The sequence below is a fragment of the Sebastes fasciatus genome, chromosome 23 (genome assembly GCF_043250625.1).
Source record: "Sebastes fasciatus isolate fSebFas1 chromosome 23, fSebFas1.pri, whole genome shotgun sequence".
Classification (NCBI taxonomy): Eukaryota; Metazoa; Chordata; class Actinopteri; order Perciformes; family Sebastidae; genus Sebastes; species Sebastes fasciatus.
In genome coordinates this window covers 14,184,852-14,199,741 of record NC_133817.1, presented here as the reverse complement: position 1 = coordinate 14,199,741, position 14,890 = coordinate 14,184,852, and the positions used below count along the sequence as shown (strand labels likewise).

At 41.5% G+C, this 14,890-nt stretch overlaps 1 protein-coding gene across 3 annotated transcripts in view; it reads left to right on the top strand.

Annotated features, from left to right (window-relative positions):
• Window positions 1–14,890, top strand: part of cacna2d1a (calcium channel, voltage-dependent, alpha 2/delta subunit 1a) — a 103,826-nt gene that overhangs the window by 13,634 nt on the left and 75,302 nt on the right. For all 3 annotated transcript variants that reach the window (XM_074625378.1, XM_074625379.1, XM_074625380.1), the window contains exons 2-3: window positions 5,080–5,161; window positions 8,355–8,471. In XM_074625378.1, coding sequence (XP_074481479.1) covers window positions 5,080–5,161; window positions 8,355–8,471 — 199 coding nt within the window. The remainder of the gene's footprint in view (window positions 1–5,079; window positions 5,162–8,354; window positions 8,472–14,890) is intronic.

The following is a 14,890-nucleotide window of genomic DNA, read 5'->3' as shown; positions in this document are numbered from 1 at the left end:
TAACTCGCTGGCACATTTGTGCCTGTGACTGAGGACATGGAAAAGAACTTGATGAAATTTTAATGTCATCTTTTCAGTCCCTCATATCAGACCGTGATCTGTTCGTCTAAACTCCAACCAGGTGTGTCTCCAACTCTCTAAAGTCAGTGAACCCGTGGTGATCTGTACTGCGTGCACCTCGAGTCACATTTCACTATCACAAAACAACATGCTGAGGTATCAGAGCTTCTCATCGCAGCTCTTGACAAGTGTGAAACCCGTCCAGGCCCAAAGTGTGTGTGCCATGTTTAAGACCATGGCTCATTTCCAGCTCAGCACAGGAATGCTGTCTGAAAAGTCTATTTCTGTTACTGCTAGCCTTGCCTTTTTCTGAAAGTTTTACGCACATTTGGTAGTGCACTTTGACAGATATTTCCCACCTGGCAGAATGACCTATAAGCACTTTTATTTAATTGTATTTCATCCTGAGAGAGCCACTGCTGGCTGGAAGCATCACAGTGGAGTTTGCAGTACTAGATGTCACAGACATGGTCAAACACAAGCTGCTGCAACATGTGGCCCATTCCTGTAGACTCCCAGCAAGCAGTAGTAGTCGCTTGTATCACATAAAGGACTAAAGTCAGGATTATTTTAAGTTATTGACTTCATAACAGTTACTTTGGCAACTTCCTGGCTAGTCCAAAGAGTGACCAGGGGAGTGGGTAATCCTGTAATCTTGTGCCAACAAGCATTATAAAATACAAGTTATTACTAATAAATAGATACTGATCAAAAATAACATCATAGCAGCGAAGTAAGTACAAGAATGAGACAACTGTTGACTATTGTTTCAATGCAGTTGCTAAAGAAAAGGATGGCAAAAACCCCAACACTCTGGACACCTCTTTAAAGGGGGACTCAAGCGATTTAATATTGTGTTTTTTCCATAAATTTGGGGGATGGATTAAAAACAAATTGTTTATATTGAGCCTGAGATATCCTCAAGTACAGGTCAAGCCCTCAAAAAACACTGGATTCTACATTTCCAACCCGTTTTCACTCCCAACTCGTCAACTACTGACGCTTGGTTAGTCTCCCTCGGCATCTGATACTGACGCACCGAGGCGCCCTTTAGACTACTCTATGGGACACATATTGGGGACGTATTACATTCACAAGTATATTGGACTTTTGTACCTTTTCAAAATAAGCAAGTATAGTGAGAGACCACAACTGGCAAAAAGAACAAAAGAAAAGTGGTCTTGCCTGTCAGAAAAACGACGTGCTTCACAAGTGGCTGATAGTAATGACTCGATGAGACAAGTGTGAGAGAAAAGAGGCTTGTAATGCCAGCAGGTCTCACACTTGGCTGAGTTTCACGTGGCTCCTCTCATTCCCAGCCCTGCAGTCTGCAACCGCTGTACAAGCCGGGCGGCTCTACATGGCTCACCAGCCATTTCGGACGCTTCCTTCCGTTACATGTTGCCCCCCCTCTCCAATTTCCCTAAGGAGAGAGGGGCAGAACAGGAGCTGAGCAATGGGAGGGGATAATGATGCTATCTCATTTTTCCACGTCCTGCTCCTAGTTTCCATCCTCTCATTTAGTACTTTTTTTATTTTTGCACTTTTCTTCATTAAAAGACCACTTCCTCAGCCTGCTTCTATTAATAAAGAAACGTACACTCTTTCTACACTTAGGAGAAAGCCACACATCCTGATGTAATGCAGGGAATGTTTGCACCCTTTACTGGAGGAAGAGGAAGATGGGTAATCAGAACGCTCTGTTTTTTACCCAAGAGATTTTATAAAACCAAGATCAGAGAGATTTAAAAATTTCTAGCACAAACTATTAGTCATTAGCAGTGAGTTTTATCCTATTACAAACTGACCTCATGTAGAAACCGCCAAGCTGCTGCAGACAAGTGAGGGAACGAATTTACCACAACTAGTGTAGTTAGGCACTTTCCCCGGATCATGTTTTATTGTCCTCTCCTCATTAGGGTTCTACAAAGAAGCTCTGCAAACACGATTAGTGTCGTCTAGAGTTCATGGCCAGTCGCTAATGCAACTTAACTTGGAACGTGTGTTCTGCAACACTCAATGTAGATTTTTTATTAAAGGGGCTATATGTGAGAATCAGAAATTGCTTGTTAACAGGGACACCTGTGGCCGTTAACTCGATGACAGTCAGCGTCCTGTTGCTCGAGCTACGTAGACGCCAGCGAGCATCCGTCAAAACAGCGAGGCGACACACACGAGACTGATTGACAGCTAAAACCACAACATCACTGTATATTTCACATGCTCGGAAGTAATGTTAGCCTGCCTGCCGAGCTTAACCAAGAGGAATTTTGCCAGCTCGGGGTCCGTTTTGATACCTAAAACCAAATCTCTCCATGAGTCGCCCGATGGCCCGATGTTGATCCTATTTTCCTCCGACGTCGGGTCACATTCCTGTTTTGCAAGACAGGCTTCACTAGCTATAACTTTGTTTTTTTGTGCGTCCGTGGAGTTTGTGTTGGAGTCTAAGTTGTGGCGGGGGCTGGTCGTTTGTTGTAGCGGAGCTTAAGAGAGTAAAGGAACTTGCGAGCGTGCATGATGTCACATCTGTTGGATTTTCTCAGAAAAAAACTTCGCGCATTCCTCACATTAAAAGCAGTCTACAGGCTGAAAGTGGAAACCCAGAAAGTTGCGAACGGTCTAATTTTTTCGGTTATAGGTCACAACCTGTTCCCACACTGGCAATAAAAAACTATTAAAAAGCGTTTACACGTGTAAAAAATTACATACAGTCCATTTAATGAATTATTAATGGAATGTGGCATTGAACATCTCTTCTTTGATGGAGCATAACCATCCAACCACACTCACAGTTTTCACATTAGACACCTGTTGTAATGGCCCACCCTTCTTGCTCAAGGCCAACTGAGCTTATTTGAAAAAGTCACATGCATAACAAAACACACACCTGCTCGCTATGGCCAGTGGACCTTATCTTGACAGTCTACAGCAGCCATAGCAACCAGCAATAAAAGTTCAATTTGAAGTAATTTGTAGGAGATTACAGCCTCTTATTTTCCCATTTACCTGCAGTATGTGTGTGTGCATACATGTGCTTGTGATCATGATGGTGGGTTGAAAGCGCTATGTGCTGACAGTACAGTACGCCGATCCTAAATCTGCCCTCAGCCGCAAGCAGCTGTCTCTCAGAGGGCTAAATGTGGTGGCTACAGTATACACGTTTCCAGGGTGAGCTAACCCCGCTCACATTACACTGTATTTTTTAAATAAGACAACATAGACGGGGTTCGTGTGTCAAAGGCCCCTCAGCAGTGTGTGTGTGGAAGGTGGAGAGGTTAATTCACACTGCGGGGGAGAAAGGGTAATTTTCTTTATGGATTATGTCATGTATTTTTTATCGGCTGTGGTAAAGGAGCCGTGGGAGGGTTTGTACTGTAGGTGTACTTACAGTACAGAGTGTTCGGAGTGTGTTATGTGCAGTTGAGCAGCGGGAGACAATAAAAATAAATACACAAAAAATTCATCACCTGTGGAAATTGCTTTTGCTGAAAAATTTCTACATCAGCACTTGATGAAAGTTTGCAAACAAGACAAAAACACACCCATAAAATATCAAAATTTCAATGATTTCAGTCAGTTTAAAGGAATAGATCGACATTTTGGGAAATATGCGTATTTGTTTTCTTGCTGAGAGTGAGATGAGATGAGAAGATTGTGCCTTGTTCGCCAACTGTTCTTAAGAAGAAATTTCTTCTTCTTAAGTAAAGCAAAAGTTTTGTTTCACCGCCAAATTTGAATGATTCAAATAAACTGCCAAGTGTATAAAATTAGGTTTCAAATTCATGAAAAAATAAGCAGTATGCTCTGCTCTGAAACGCTGGGGTTGTGTGCGCTGAAACCACGGCCAATCGTGGGGGAGGGTTGATTACGTATCATGGATGTACAGTGTATATATGACACTTCTTAGGGTTACAGGTGCTAGTAGGCAGATTTTGTGTCAGCATGTGACAGAGTCAGGTTAGCTGTTTTCACTGTTTAATAAGCTAGATAAGCCAACAGGCCTGTGCTTTAGTTTCATATTTACTGCATGATGGGCCTTTCACACAGAACACATTGTGCGCAAGCCATTGGAAATATTGGGTTTCGGAGCGCAGTGGTGGCGTGTGAAAAAAGCCCATGACAGTTCCTTTGACCCTCTCCCCTAACTCTTGGTAAGAGTGTAATATGTTGAATAATTTTTTGTTGAAGGGCAAATAAATGCGTAATCAGGACGCTTGTGTAAAACAAGTCTACCTTGAAAATAAACAAATAACTTTGTACAGTGCTTGTAGGGTCAGATTCATTGGTGTTTTGACAGTGAAGGCGTATGATGGATACCGTGTCACGGCGACCCCACGTACACTCATGCACGCCCCCACACATAACTTGAACTGAACTGAATGTCAGGGAGTTCGTATAAGGAACTGGTATCCTTAAAATCCTCGTGGCTAAGTTACAAGGCATAAAGTTGATTAATAACAGTTTAGACATGCTGGTAATTGAGAGTTTAGATGTGTTCATGGACACACAGATATTCACATAGGGGTCATAGAATACTACTGGTTGTATAAGATATGTTCTGATCCTACTTAGGTGTTTTAAAGTCATAAAACAAAGTGTAAAGTCCAATAAATGGAAGTTTGTGTCTCTCGTGCTCTTCTCTGTCCCTTCCTCTTTCCTCTTTCTGTCCTCTTTCTCATCAGAAGAATACATTAACCAGCATCTCACCCCCGAGGATGTGACACTCTCGCGCTGACAGCTATGAATAGCTCTCGCCAGCTCATGTGGAGTAGAGCAATGTATTCACTTGGCTAAACATTATTATTTCATGCTTTCCCTCCCTGAATCAATACAGATTTTTTTTTAGAATATTGTAATAGTAAGCAATAAATCTTAGGTCATGTGATCATGTGGGCTGTATTCAAACTGGATGGGATTGGAGCAGCTCAACAAATTTGATTCAACTGTGCAGGCCAATCCGAAGCTTTCCATCAAATGAGGATCGGTTGGCTGATTGATTGTTTTTTTTTGTGTTCTTAGGATAAAGGAATGGGTGGACCAGATGCAAAAAGAGTTGATCTCATTAACAGACACAGCCAGTGGTATGGACATCCTAATACAGGTAAGCATGACTTTCTGTTTGTGTTTCTCTTTTTTAGACCAATTTTTTAACAAAAGTAAAGTTTATAACCATTGCATGTTAAAGTTGAACTGAAATTTCAATTCTCCTCACTTTTTGTGTAATGTCTGGTTCAGACTACACAATATTTTTGTCGGTTATGATGGTCACTATGTCAGATTAGGCGATTGAGAGTCATAAATTCTTGTCGTGACATGACAGACTCGTCGACACTTCGGCCCGCTGACCAATCATCGCTGGTCGTCTTTCCCGACGTGCGTGATACGTCCCAGACGCGGCGTCAGTTGTCGTCTACTATGACTCACTACAGGAGATAAAACGATCGATTATCGCACACAACACTCATTGTCGTTCCCGATCTGAGCCGACGCCCTACGACGGCCGCGTCGAGCTGATATTGTGTAGTCTGAACCAGCCATAAGGCGCAATAATGATAGTGCAGCTATGTAGGCCTACGTATTTTTCAATAGAGCATAAAAATTCTTTTGACGGCGTCAGTTGAATGACATTCGAGGGATAGTATATGTAGGAGACGTGCTGTCAACTTGTTGTGCACTACTAATTATTTAGCTTACAGTACAAACATTGATACAAGATGCCTTTTCTAGGTCAGTTAGTGTTGTGATTCCTACAATATGTTACTTTTGGTTTGCTTTATTTAAACACCTGTGCCAATGTCAAGCTCCCGCACACTCACTATTCTCACATAGAAAGGAGGGGGTGTATAGCTAGTGTTTGCTGTTTCTCCTTCATGGGTCCAGTTGTGGTAAAGACAAATGAACAAACTGTCAATACTCGCAGCGATTTAGATGTTCTGTAAAATCAAGTGACTAATGTACAGACTCCCAGAGTAATGTACAGTAGGGAGTGCTCACAAATGGGACTAATGGGACTAATGGGACTAAACGGCGGCTAACGTTAGCCCCAAAGCTGGTTAACTGCCCTTATGCCTGTTGAAATATAAATGATAGGCTATAACAATGTATTTTTAGCGCCCCCACATATTGCACCAATCAATTTAACCAGTAGTCAGACAGAACTAAAAATGCAGAAAAATAATTTATTGGCTACTTAAATATCTTCTTTTTGGTAATTAGGTTCGAATTTCAAACAAATAAGTACAAAAAGAAAACAAAAAAACACTGTGGCTATCCAGTATATACTGATTTCTTGGCTTAATTCATTGTATTTCAATTTAAATAAAACCCATTGCGAGGGTTAAGTATTGACAAGAATAATGGCGTGTATTTTAAGTCATTACGTTTCTCACATGCTCCCTAACCCTCCTCGCTCGACCTCAGCTGTCACAGCACATCACCGGTCTATATATAGTAGCTTCTCATTAGAAATAACGCTGCATCATTTCATTCTGCCAGCCCAATGTACACGCTCAGATAAGATCACCATCACGACTATACTGTACAGTGGTGGCCATAGTTCTTGCACACACACACACACACACAAGCCCACATCTGACAAAGGAGAAGAAGCTTTTTAGATCCACATTGATTGACATAATGCATCTGGCTCTTTTGCTCCCCGCTCCCTTCCAGAATATAATCAGTCGGCTTTAAAGCATCACTGAAATCATTACAAAACATGTTTTTATTTGATTCGGTGGCACGACTTGTCACCAGAAATGAGAATTAAACAGATCTGGCAATATTTTGTGTAACTGAAGCCTCTCAAACTGTTGCTGTAACAGAAGCTCATGCATTTGGGGACGCCCTTTGCAGAATTTTTAAAAGGGAGTTTTATGAAGCTTGCAAATTATATGTGGCCTTCTAATATTGTTAATGGTATAGGCACAATTTTTATTTCTATGCACACAGTTGTACCTTTTGTCACTGGGAATTGTACAGTTTTCAACTAAAACACCCCAAATCCACAGTATAGCATGCAAACACTTACAGATTAAATATAGAAATTCCAAGAAAATCCTCCTGGATATGTCGTAATAGCGTGATTCAAATCTAAAAGTCAGGCATATTACTCTTTTAATATTGCTCTTGCACCAAAGCAAAATTCATCACAAGGCCTGCAGGATGAAGACAAATACATGCACGCGCCTCAGCTCTGTGGTTTGAATGTCGGACAATGAAATCCCTCTAGGCTGCTAAATAATTGGCTGTTTGGCATTTGTGTTTCTTATTTCTTTTGCTGGAGCATATTCCATAGCACAGTAAATGGTCTTGTTGCATAACCTGACATTGCAATTTAATCAGTGGACATGTAGCTTCCTTTTTTAAATCACTGCGCTTTTGGTCAGTGAGGTCCGATGAAGAACGGAAGATGACCGCTGATGCAGAGTGACGTTCTCAGCCTCAGGTACAGTCTGTGGATAGTCGTGAGACTGAGAAAACTTGAGGGAGAACAGTTTTAATGCTAGGAAAGCACATACCACTTATCATTACACGTTTGTACATACATGTTGGCTATGTAAAGCCAACTAGTGGTTGAAATCATAATTTTTGGGATGGAGATTTGTAAGCATTTGTAAGCGTCCTGACCATTTCCCTTTTCCCCATCCACATATCATCATCATGCAGCTCCTTCTTCCTTCTAAACTGGACTGCTGCGATGGCACCAGTGGGCAAAAGTGAAGCCGATGCGGAAGTGTCTTAAACTTGCATTCTTTCTAACAGCCAGCAGGGGGCGACTCCTTTGGTTGCAAAAAGAAGTCAGATTGTATAGAAGTCTATGAAAAAATGAGCCTACTTCTCACTTGATTTATTACCTCAGTAAACATTGTAAACATGAGTTTATGGTCTCAATCGCTAGTTTCAAGTCTTCTTCAATACAGCATGATGTTCATTTCGTAAATTATGGTCCCATTTAGAGTCAAATAGAACATAAAGCAGGGGATGCTTTAGGGTGTGGCTACCGTGTGATTGACAGGGCGCTACCACGCCGTTGTCCAGTCTGGATGTTGTCCGTGTTTTTGTCTTTACTTTAACTTTAACCCTTTTACAGTGTGTTTTTAGTTCATGAATGTTAATTGTAACATTTTGGTCGCCGAAAAATATCTTATTCAGTGTTCGGGTGTATCTCGCTCCACCCTCTTGAGTCACTTCTGATTGCAAAAAAACAAACCTTTTTTAATGCAAGTATGTTTTCAGTCTGAACGCCTGATTAAGATCTCTGACCCCCTGCTGTTCTCCTTTGATTGACTCAGATATATCATAAACACAGACCTCACTTCAGCGTGGAGACCAACAATGCGAGGGATCTGGTGGCGACAGCTGCTGGGAATATAGAGAAATTGCTGGCTAACCGCTCCCAAGCCCTAAAGGTGAGTGTGATCTTCTAACACAACATTATCTCGTGTCAACCCTGCTTGTTGAGGGGGAGTGGAGGAGTTTGGTTATTGCTTCTTCCTTGTTATCAACTGAAAATCAGATAATTTTTTAGTTTGAGATAAGAACATAAAATGTTTGCGAGACCAAATCCAGGCCATCTCTCCTAGCACAGTTCCCAGAGCCCGAGGAAACAAACAGAAACAATCTGCTCCTCCTCATTTCACGTCAGAACAGACACTGGAACACAGCCACCGCTTCAGGCCATGCACTGATCCAACATGAGCAGACATCCTCCAGCTAGATGACTTAATTCAAAGTTACCCGTCTGGGTTGTAACATGCCCAAAAAATATACAATTTTATTGTGTGTGTGTATGTGTTGTATCACTTTCTGCTGTTTTGAGAAAATAATGTTGCAGGTTACGCTGTTTAGGTTCAACTTTATCTCTGTCTTTCCTTTGACCACTGACTCTGCCCTCATACCTAATCTATACCTGCTACTTTTATGGTTCATTTGTCTGAACCGAACAGAAGGAAAATGCTATAAAGGTTACGCAAATGCTTTCATTTTTTGTGTTCACCACAAGTGGCTGAACTCTTCCTTGTTGAATGGCTGACTAAACAATTCAAAGACCTTGGAAGACACTTGTAGTTAAATCAGTACTGTACAACCTTTTGACAAACCATAGAACATGTCATCTACAAAATAATATTTTATTCATGCTGGCTGAATAGCTCTACAATGTTGGATCAGTCGGGTATACGTCCACCACTTTGGTCCAGACTGAAATATCTCAACAACTATTTAATAGTGTGGCAGGGAATTTTGTCCTTAGTTTAAACACAACAGTATTTGGCCAACTAAATCAGGTTCTTCGGGCGCTCCCGGTCTCAATCAATCCGTCTCCGAGAGCCATAAATATCCAATTAAAGCCTGACAGCCTGTTGCCGTAGTTACGTTCACATTGATTATCAATCCAGCCAAGCATTTTGTTTTTCTTACATCCCAATAACGGCCAAGGGATGAGGGACAATTCGTTTTTGGTGTTGTCATGTCGCACCTTTGGGAGAGAAACACGACTGTTCAGTAACTAGATGGCAGCGGAATAGAGATGTTAAACTACAGTCTCTGTTCTTACATTTGATCAACACCATCTGCTGTGTATGTCGCCTGCTCGAGTTAACGCCAGTTGTTTAGCTGTTTGCTGGAAGTGTGAAAACAGCGACGGAGCCAGGGATGATTTCTTTTTTTTTTTAAAAGCTAAATCACCATATGCTGATGTTCTTTGTTCCTCTTAAAAAGTATGTTTACTTGTCAGTGCATTAGCATTGAAGAGACGGCCTGTGGCGGCTACTGTAACTGGTGTTCTGTATAATGAAGTGGAGTTGATCCAGCTTTATGGCCATCAATTTATATAAGGGACCATAAATAGTGGCTGTGTCCACTTAGCTGAATCATGAATTGAAATGGAAGGAGGGAAAGGACGACTGCAGCTTCTGTAATGTTCTTGACCTGACCTACACTAATCTAATATTCCTCTGCACAGGTTTCAATCTATGCGGTAAAGAATCCCAGCTCCCTTTTACTTACCACCTTCAGTATCCTCGTCTTTCTCTTCCTTCACTTTCTCTCATCCCTCCCCTCTTTTTCTCTGTCCATCCCTTGTTCCATTCGAAAGGGGCTGAACACACGCAGCATGTAAGAGATCGTGCGAGAGGTTATAGCTTTTTGTCTGAGAGAAATTGAATGGCCTGATGAGTATGAGAGAGAAATGATGATGAGTAGAGGGAGAGTGGTAGGAAGTCCATGAGTGCACTAGAAGCCACACCTCCCATGAGGCAGCGCACAAAAGACTGGAAGCCTATTACAGACCCCCCCCCATCCATTAAGATCTTGGCCTTTTAGTACACAATTCAACAGGCAGCACTCTCCTCTTGTTCACACAGCACTACTATGTACTGTTGTAAATAAAAAAAAAGTTTCTACCTCCATATGCTGTTACATTAATTCTAGTTATTTTGGGATGAGATGCTGCTAATGGCGTTTTTGGTAGACCCATTTTCACCTGAACCTGCACCCTCCATTATAATAATACATTCAGCATCATGGTTTCCCCGTTAATTGTAGCAAACACTGGACAAGTAGTATAGTGGATGAAAACGTTTGGTCAGCACTGTCTAAACCAAGCTGGGTGTTTTTCTGGAGGTCATAATCAACTCATACTGCCATACTGTAGTAACCCCATGGTTTCATAGTAACCCATGTTCACTTTTCATATCATAGCCGAGCAGTGTGAGTCCTGTAAAGCCTGCCCAGAAGCAGAGTTTTGTGACCTGTGGTCAGATTATCATGTTATTTACACTTAAACGCACAAAGTAGTTTTTTCCAGTGTCATTGCTTTGGTATAATGACTTTTCCTACTGCATTTCCCCAAATGCATTTCAACCATTCTATTCTGTAGACCCATTTCTCCATTCGATCACACTTGGTCAAAATGCAACCACTTTGCATTATAAACTCTAGAGGCTGCTTTTTATCTCTTCCTCTTTACCTGTATATCCACAGAAATAAGAAAATCACACCACCACAAAAAAAGTGTTACGGCTTGAATTTGGATGACTCTCTGTAAGACATCGTGCCAGTTTACAACCCTCTGAAATCGTCTGTATTTGCAACCCCCCGCAGCTGTACAGTTCAGCCTGCTGTTGTGCTCGAAATAAGCAGGACAGACGCCGCCTCGCTGACTGGTGGCATTTCTCTTTACACCAGGGCAACTTGTCTCCTCTGGCTATGCTTTCGCAAGCGTTTGTTTGTTTGTGTGCATCTGTGTCTGGGTGTTTGTGTGTTCGCCGGCAATTGTCAAGCAACACAATCCCATTAGAATGATGGCTGCTGTCATTAACTTAATCAGGGGCCCGCTTGGATTTGCTGTCTGTCAATGTGACATCTGCCCGTCCTGTCACCTCGATTCAGCCACCGCGTTTGACGTCGGTGCTCCCTTGACATGCAATCTCTCAAGTGCAGGCAGCTGTGGCTATTTAGAGGGAGATATCTTTCATCACAGCAAAAAAAAGTATGGCACAGATCATGTTTATTATTATACTCATAGTGGGTCCAACTGTGTCTTGGGTTGTCTGCAAGACAAGAATCCCACTTCTCTGGAAAAGTCAGGAGGCAAAACAGGAAGTAAAGCCACAGAAGTGACCAAGCAACACGTATAGTTTGACTTAACAGGAAGTTGAAAATGTACCCTATTTACTTTTGTTGATATTTAAAGTTAATCTGTGGTTTACAATGCAATGTTAATAATCCAGCACTGTGGTTCACAACCTTTTTGGTTCCACATACCCCCACACCAGACGACAAGCTTGAGTATCCCTTCATCTAATGCCTAGTCATGTCAGAAGGTATAGAGGTGTGTCCTGATAAAGGTCAGCATCACACCAATTTGTAATTATATTTCTGTTTATTTTCCTCAACTACATTCCTTAAATCTTAAAGAATAATTTCAGTGTGTTTATGTCAGTAATGTCAGTTTTTGGCTGTACTTTGCATTGTTCTTGCTGGTGTCTGTTCACAGTCAGTATAGCTGGAGATATTAGTGCTAATTTTCTTATCTCTCTCCCTCTAGTACTTGGATCAGTCCATCACAGTTAAAAAGAGGCTTGCTTTTTCTTTGTTTAACGGCCATTACACACTGGTAGTGTTTTTTTGTGTGTGATTATTTTGTATGTTTTTCGAACTGTTGTTTTTGTCATGAATACTTTCACACAAAACACGAGTATTACACGGCGAAAAAGCGACATCAAAGATGTCCTAGAAACATGGTTTTGTACCTGCCATGTATCTGTACTGTTGTTGAGTTTGAGTCTGCACTGGTAGCCAATATCTTAAAGGACTTTTTTGCTGTTTAGTCCTACATAATGAGTATGGGGCGTGGTACAGTTGCATTGATAAGCTTATAAGATCCGCTGTCTTCCTTCTTTCTTCAGTTTTCATGTAACGATTGAAATGAAAATGGTGCAAATGTATAGCTCTCTCTCTCTCTCTCTCTCTCTCTCTCTCTCTCTCTCTCTCTCTCTCTCTCTCTCTCTCTCTCTCTCTCTTTCATTCAGTGTTTGAAACATCACCCGTCTGTTTCAACCATTTCAAGTTAATGTTCCCAAAGTGTTGGTGATCTGACTGGGGAAATGATTTCATTTCCAAGCCACTCATGGGGCGATCAAAGCATTTGCCTCTTTCATGTTGCGCCACGATATTCTGCATTCAGCGTGCGTTGTCCTTAAAAAAGGATGTCAAGTGAAGCAGGAATTCCCAACAGAGAAGAAACCACCGCAGTGCAGAGAGAAACTTTTTACCTCAGACAAAAAACCCTGAAAGTCTTGTTGTCATCTGCGACGTTCTGAAGTTGATTATTTTTTAGATGGAGATATCGATGTGTGTAGATGTGTGTGAGAGTTTTCTCCTAGATTTCTTTGATACTTCAGAAGATTCTTTAGGCGACTGCTGTGGTAGCTCAGTTTCACTCCTGATACTACTGTGGAGATTAGTTGCTGAACCTTTACAAACACTTGTAGCCAAACTGGAGATCTGTGTGCTCATACATTGTGCAATCACCTCTCCTACCTTTTTAGCCTTTCTGAGTCTTTGTTCACATCCCAAAATCGTCTCCTTCCTTCTCCATTCTTGTCATATATTTTATTTTATTTCTTCTGTTCTGTGTCTTTTTTTCTTACATTCCTCCCTCCAACCCTGTCCTCCCATCCTCATTGCTCATAACTCCCTCTTAACTTCCTTTCCCATAACTTCACCATGATTCTCTGTCACTCTTCATTCCCATTTTCCCATTTTTGCCTTGCCCTGTGTTCCTCTTTTCTCCCTTTCTGTCCTTTTTCATTTCTCATTTTGGATGTACGTGTCTGTGTGTGTGTGTGTGTGTGTGTGTGTGTGTGTGTGTGTGTGTGTGTGGCACAGTTTGAATATGGATGATAAATTCTTCTGAAAGTAAGGAAATGTTTCGCTTTAAAATTTGATCCCCTCTCTCTGTCTTGCCCGTCGTCTCTATCTCCAACTTCTCTTTCCTCTTCGGGTCCGTTCTATTCATTATAGCTGTAATGCTTAAGATTGTGTTAAAAATAAACCACCATATCTTCTCATTTATCATACATATAAGCCACCAGACTGTACTCTATGGATACTGTATTCCTACTAATACAGTATTCATCTTGCCTCAGCCTGTTTTCCTGGATTGCGTTTGCACCTCTGGCCACCTGAATGGCAAAAATGAGGTGTGTCACACCTACTTGCACTAAAGATCCCATTTACAACTGACATTGACAAGCAATTTGTATGTAGATATCCTACCTGGATAAGGAAATGACTTAATCAAAGAAACCAACTGCTCACCATACTGCATTGTTTCACCTGCTCTTACTGGGTTTCTGTCTCTGACTCAGATCCTCCTCTACTGTACTGCGCTCCAATTGCCTCCATCATTACATCCGTCCTGACCTTACACGTACTGTAGGTGTGATCTGTTGATTAATAGTAAATGAACTCTCACACATCGCACACACACTCGGACACCTTAAGTCGATTGACCTGAGCTTCTTTTTTTAACCCGCCTTGACAGTAGATCTCGCTGATATCCAGCTCCGACTCCTCTGACTCTGTTCTCATCAATTATTGAGCCGCTCCTCTTAACCAATCCTCTGATGGGTGGCCTGTGGTTAACTTCCCCCAGTGGAATAGGTCATTTCTCTTCCCACAGTGACGGCAGAGATCTACGGATATGTTCATTTATCATAAAAAGGAAGAATGTAGGAGAGAAAGCTCTGCCAATAGGTTGACGTATTTGCGCTTGTTTCTGGCTCCAGGAAGAGAATTGTTCAACAAGCAGGTGTCGGTATCAGGCTGGTTGGTAAATTTGTATCTAAAATAATAAGCATCTAAATATAATCTCAAACCTTAGTACTACATTTTGTATCTTAGTTCAGCTCTATATGATATTCAGATCATTAATATAGCAGCAAACAACGATTTGCTATGTAAAGATATAGAGAAGTAATGTCTCCCTGAGCAGAGAATGAAGTCGCTCTCCCTCTGTTTGTGTTGTAATCCGAGATTGTCTGTGCTTTGTTGACATAGCCGGGCCGGCCGCACAGTGTTTCAACTGGTGAAACACAGGATCGTTTTATTCTTAGTCAACTAAGATTTCTTTTGTCCATTAGGCGTTTTTTTAGGCTTTTTTCATGCTGAATGACTCATTTCCAAGAGGGCATCTCTGTTAAATTCAAGATTTAAAGTGGTGCTTTTGTGTGATTCTATGTGGAGAAACTCGAGGCCTTAGTCACAGGAAACACAACACGTTTTTGTCACTGCGGTTAGTGTTGATCGTGAGCGGTCATCAAAA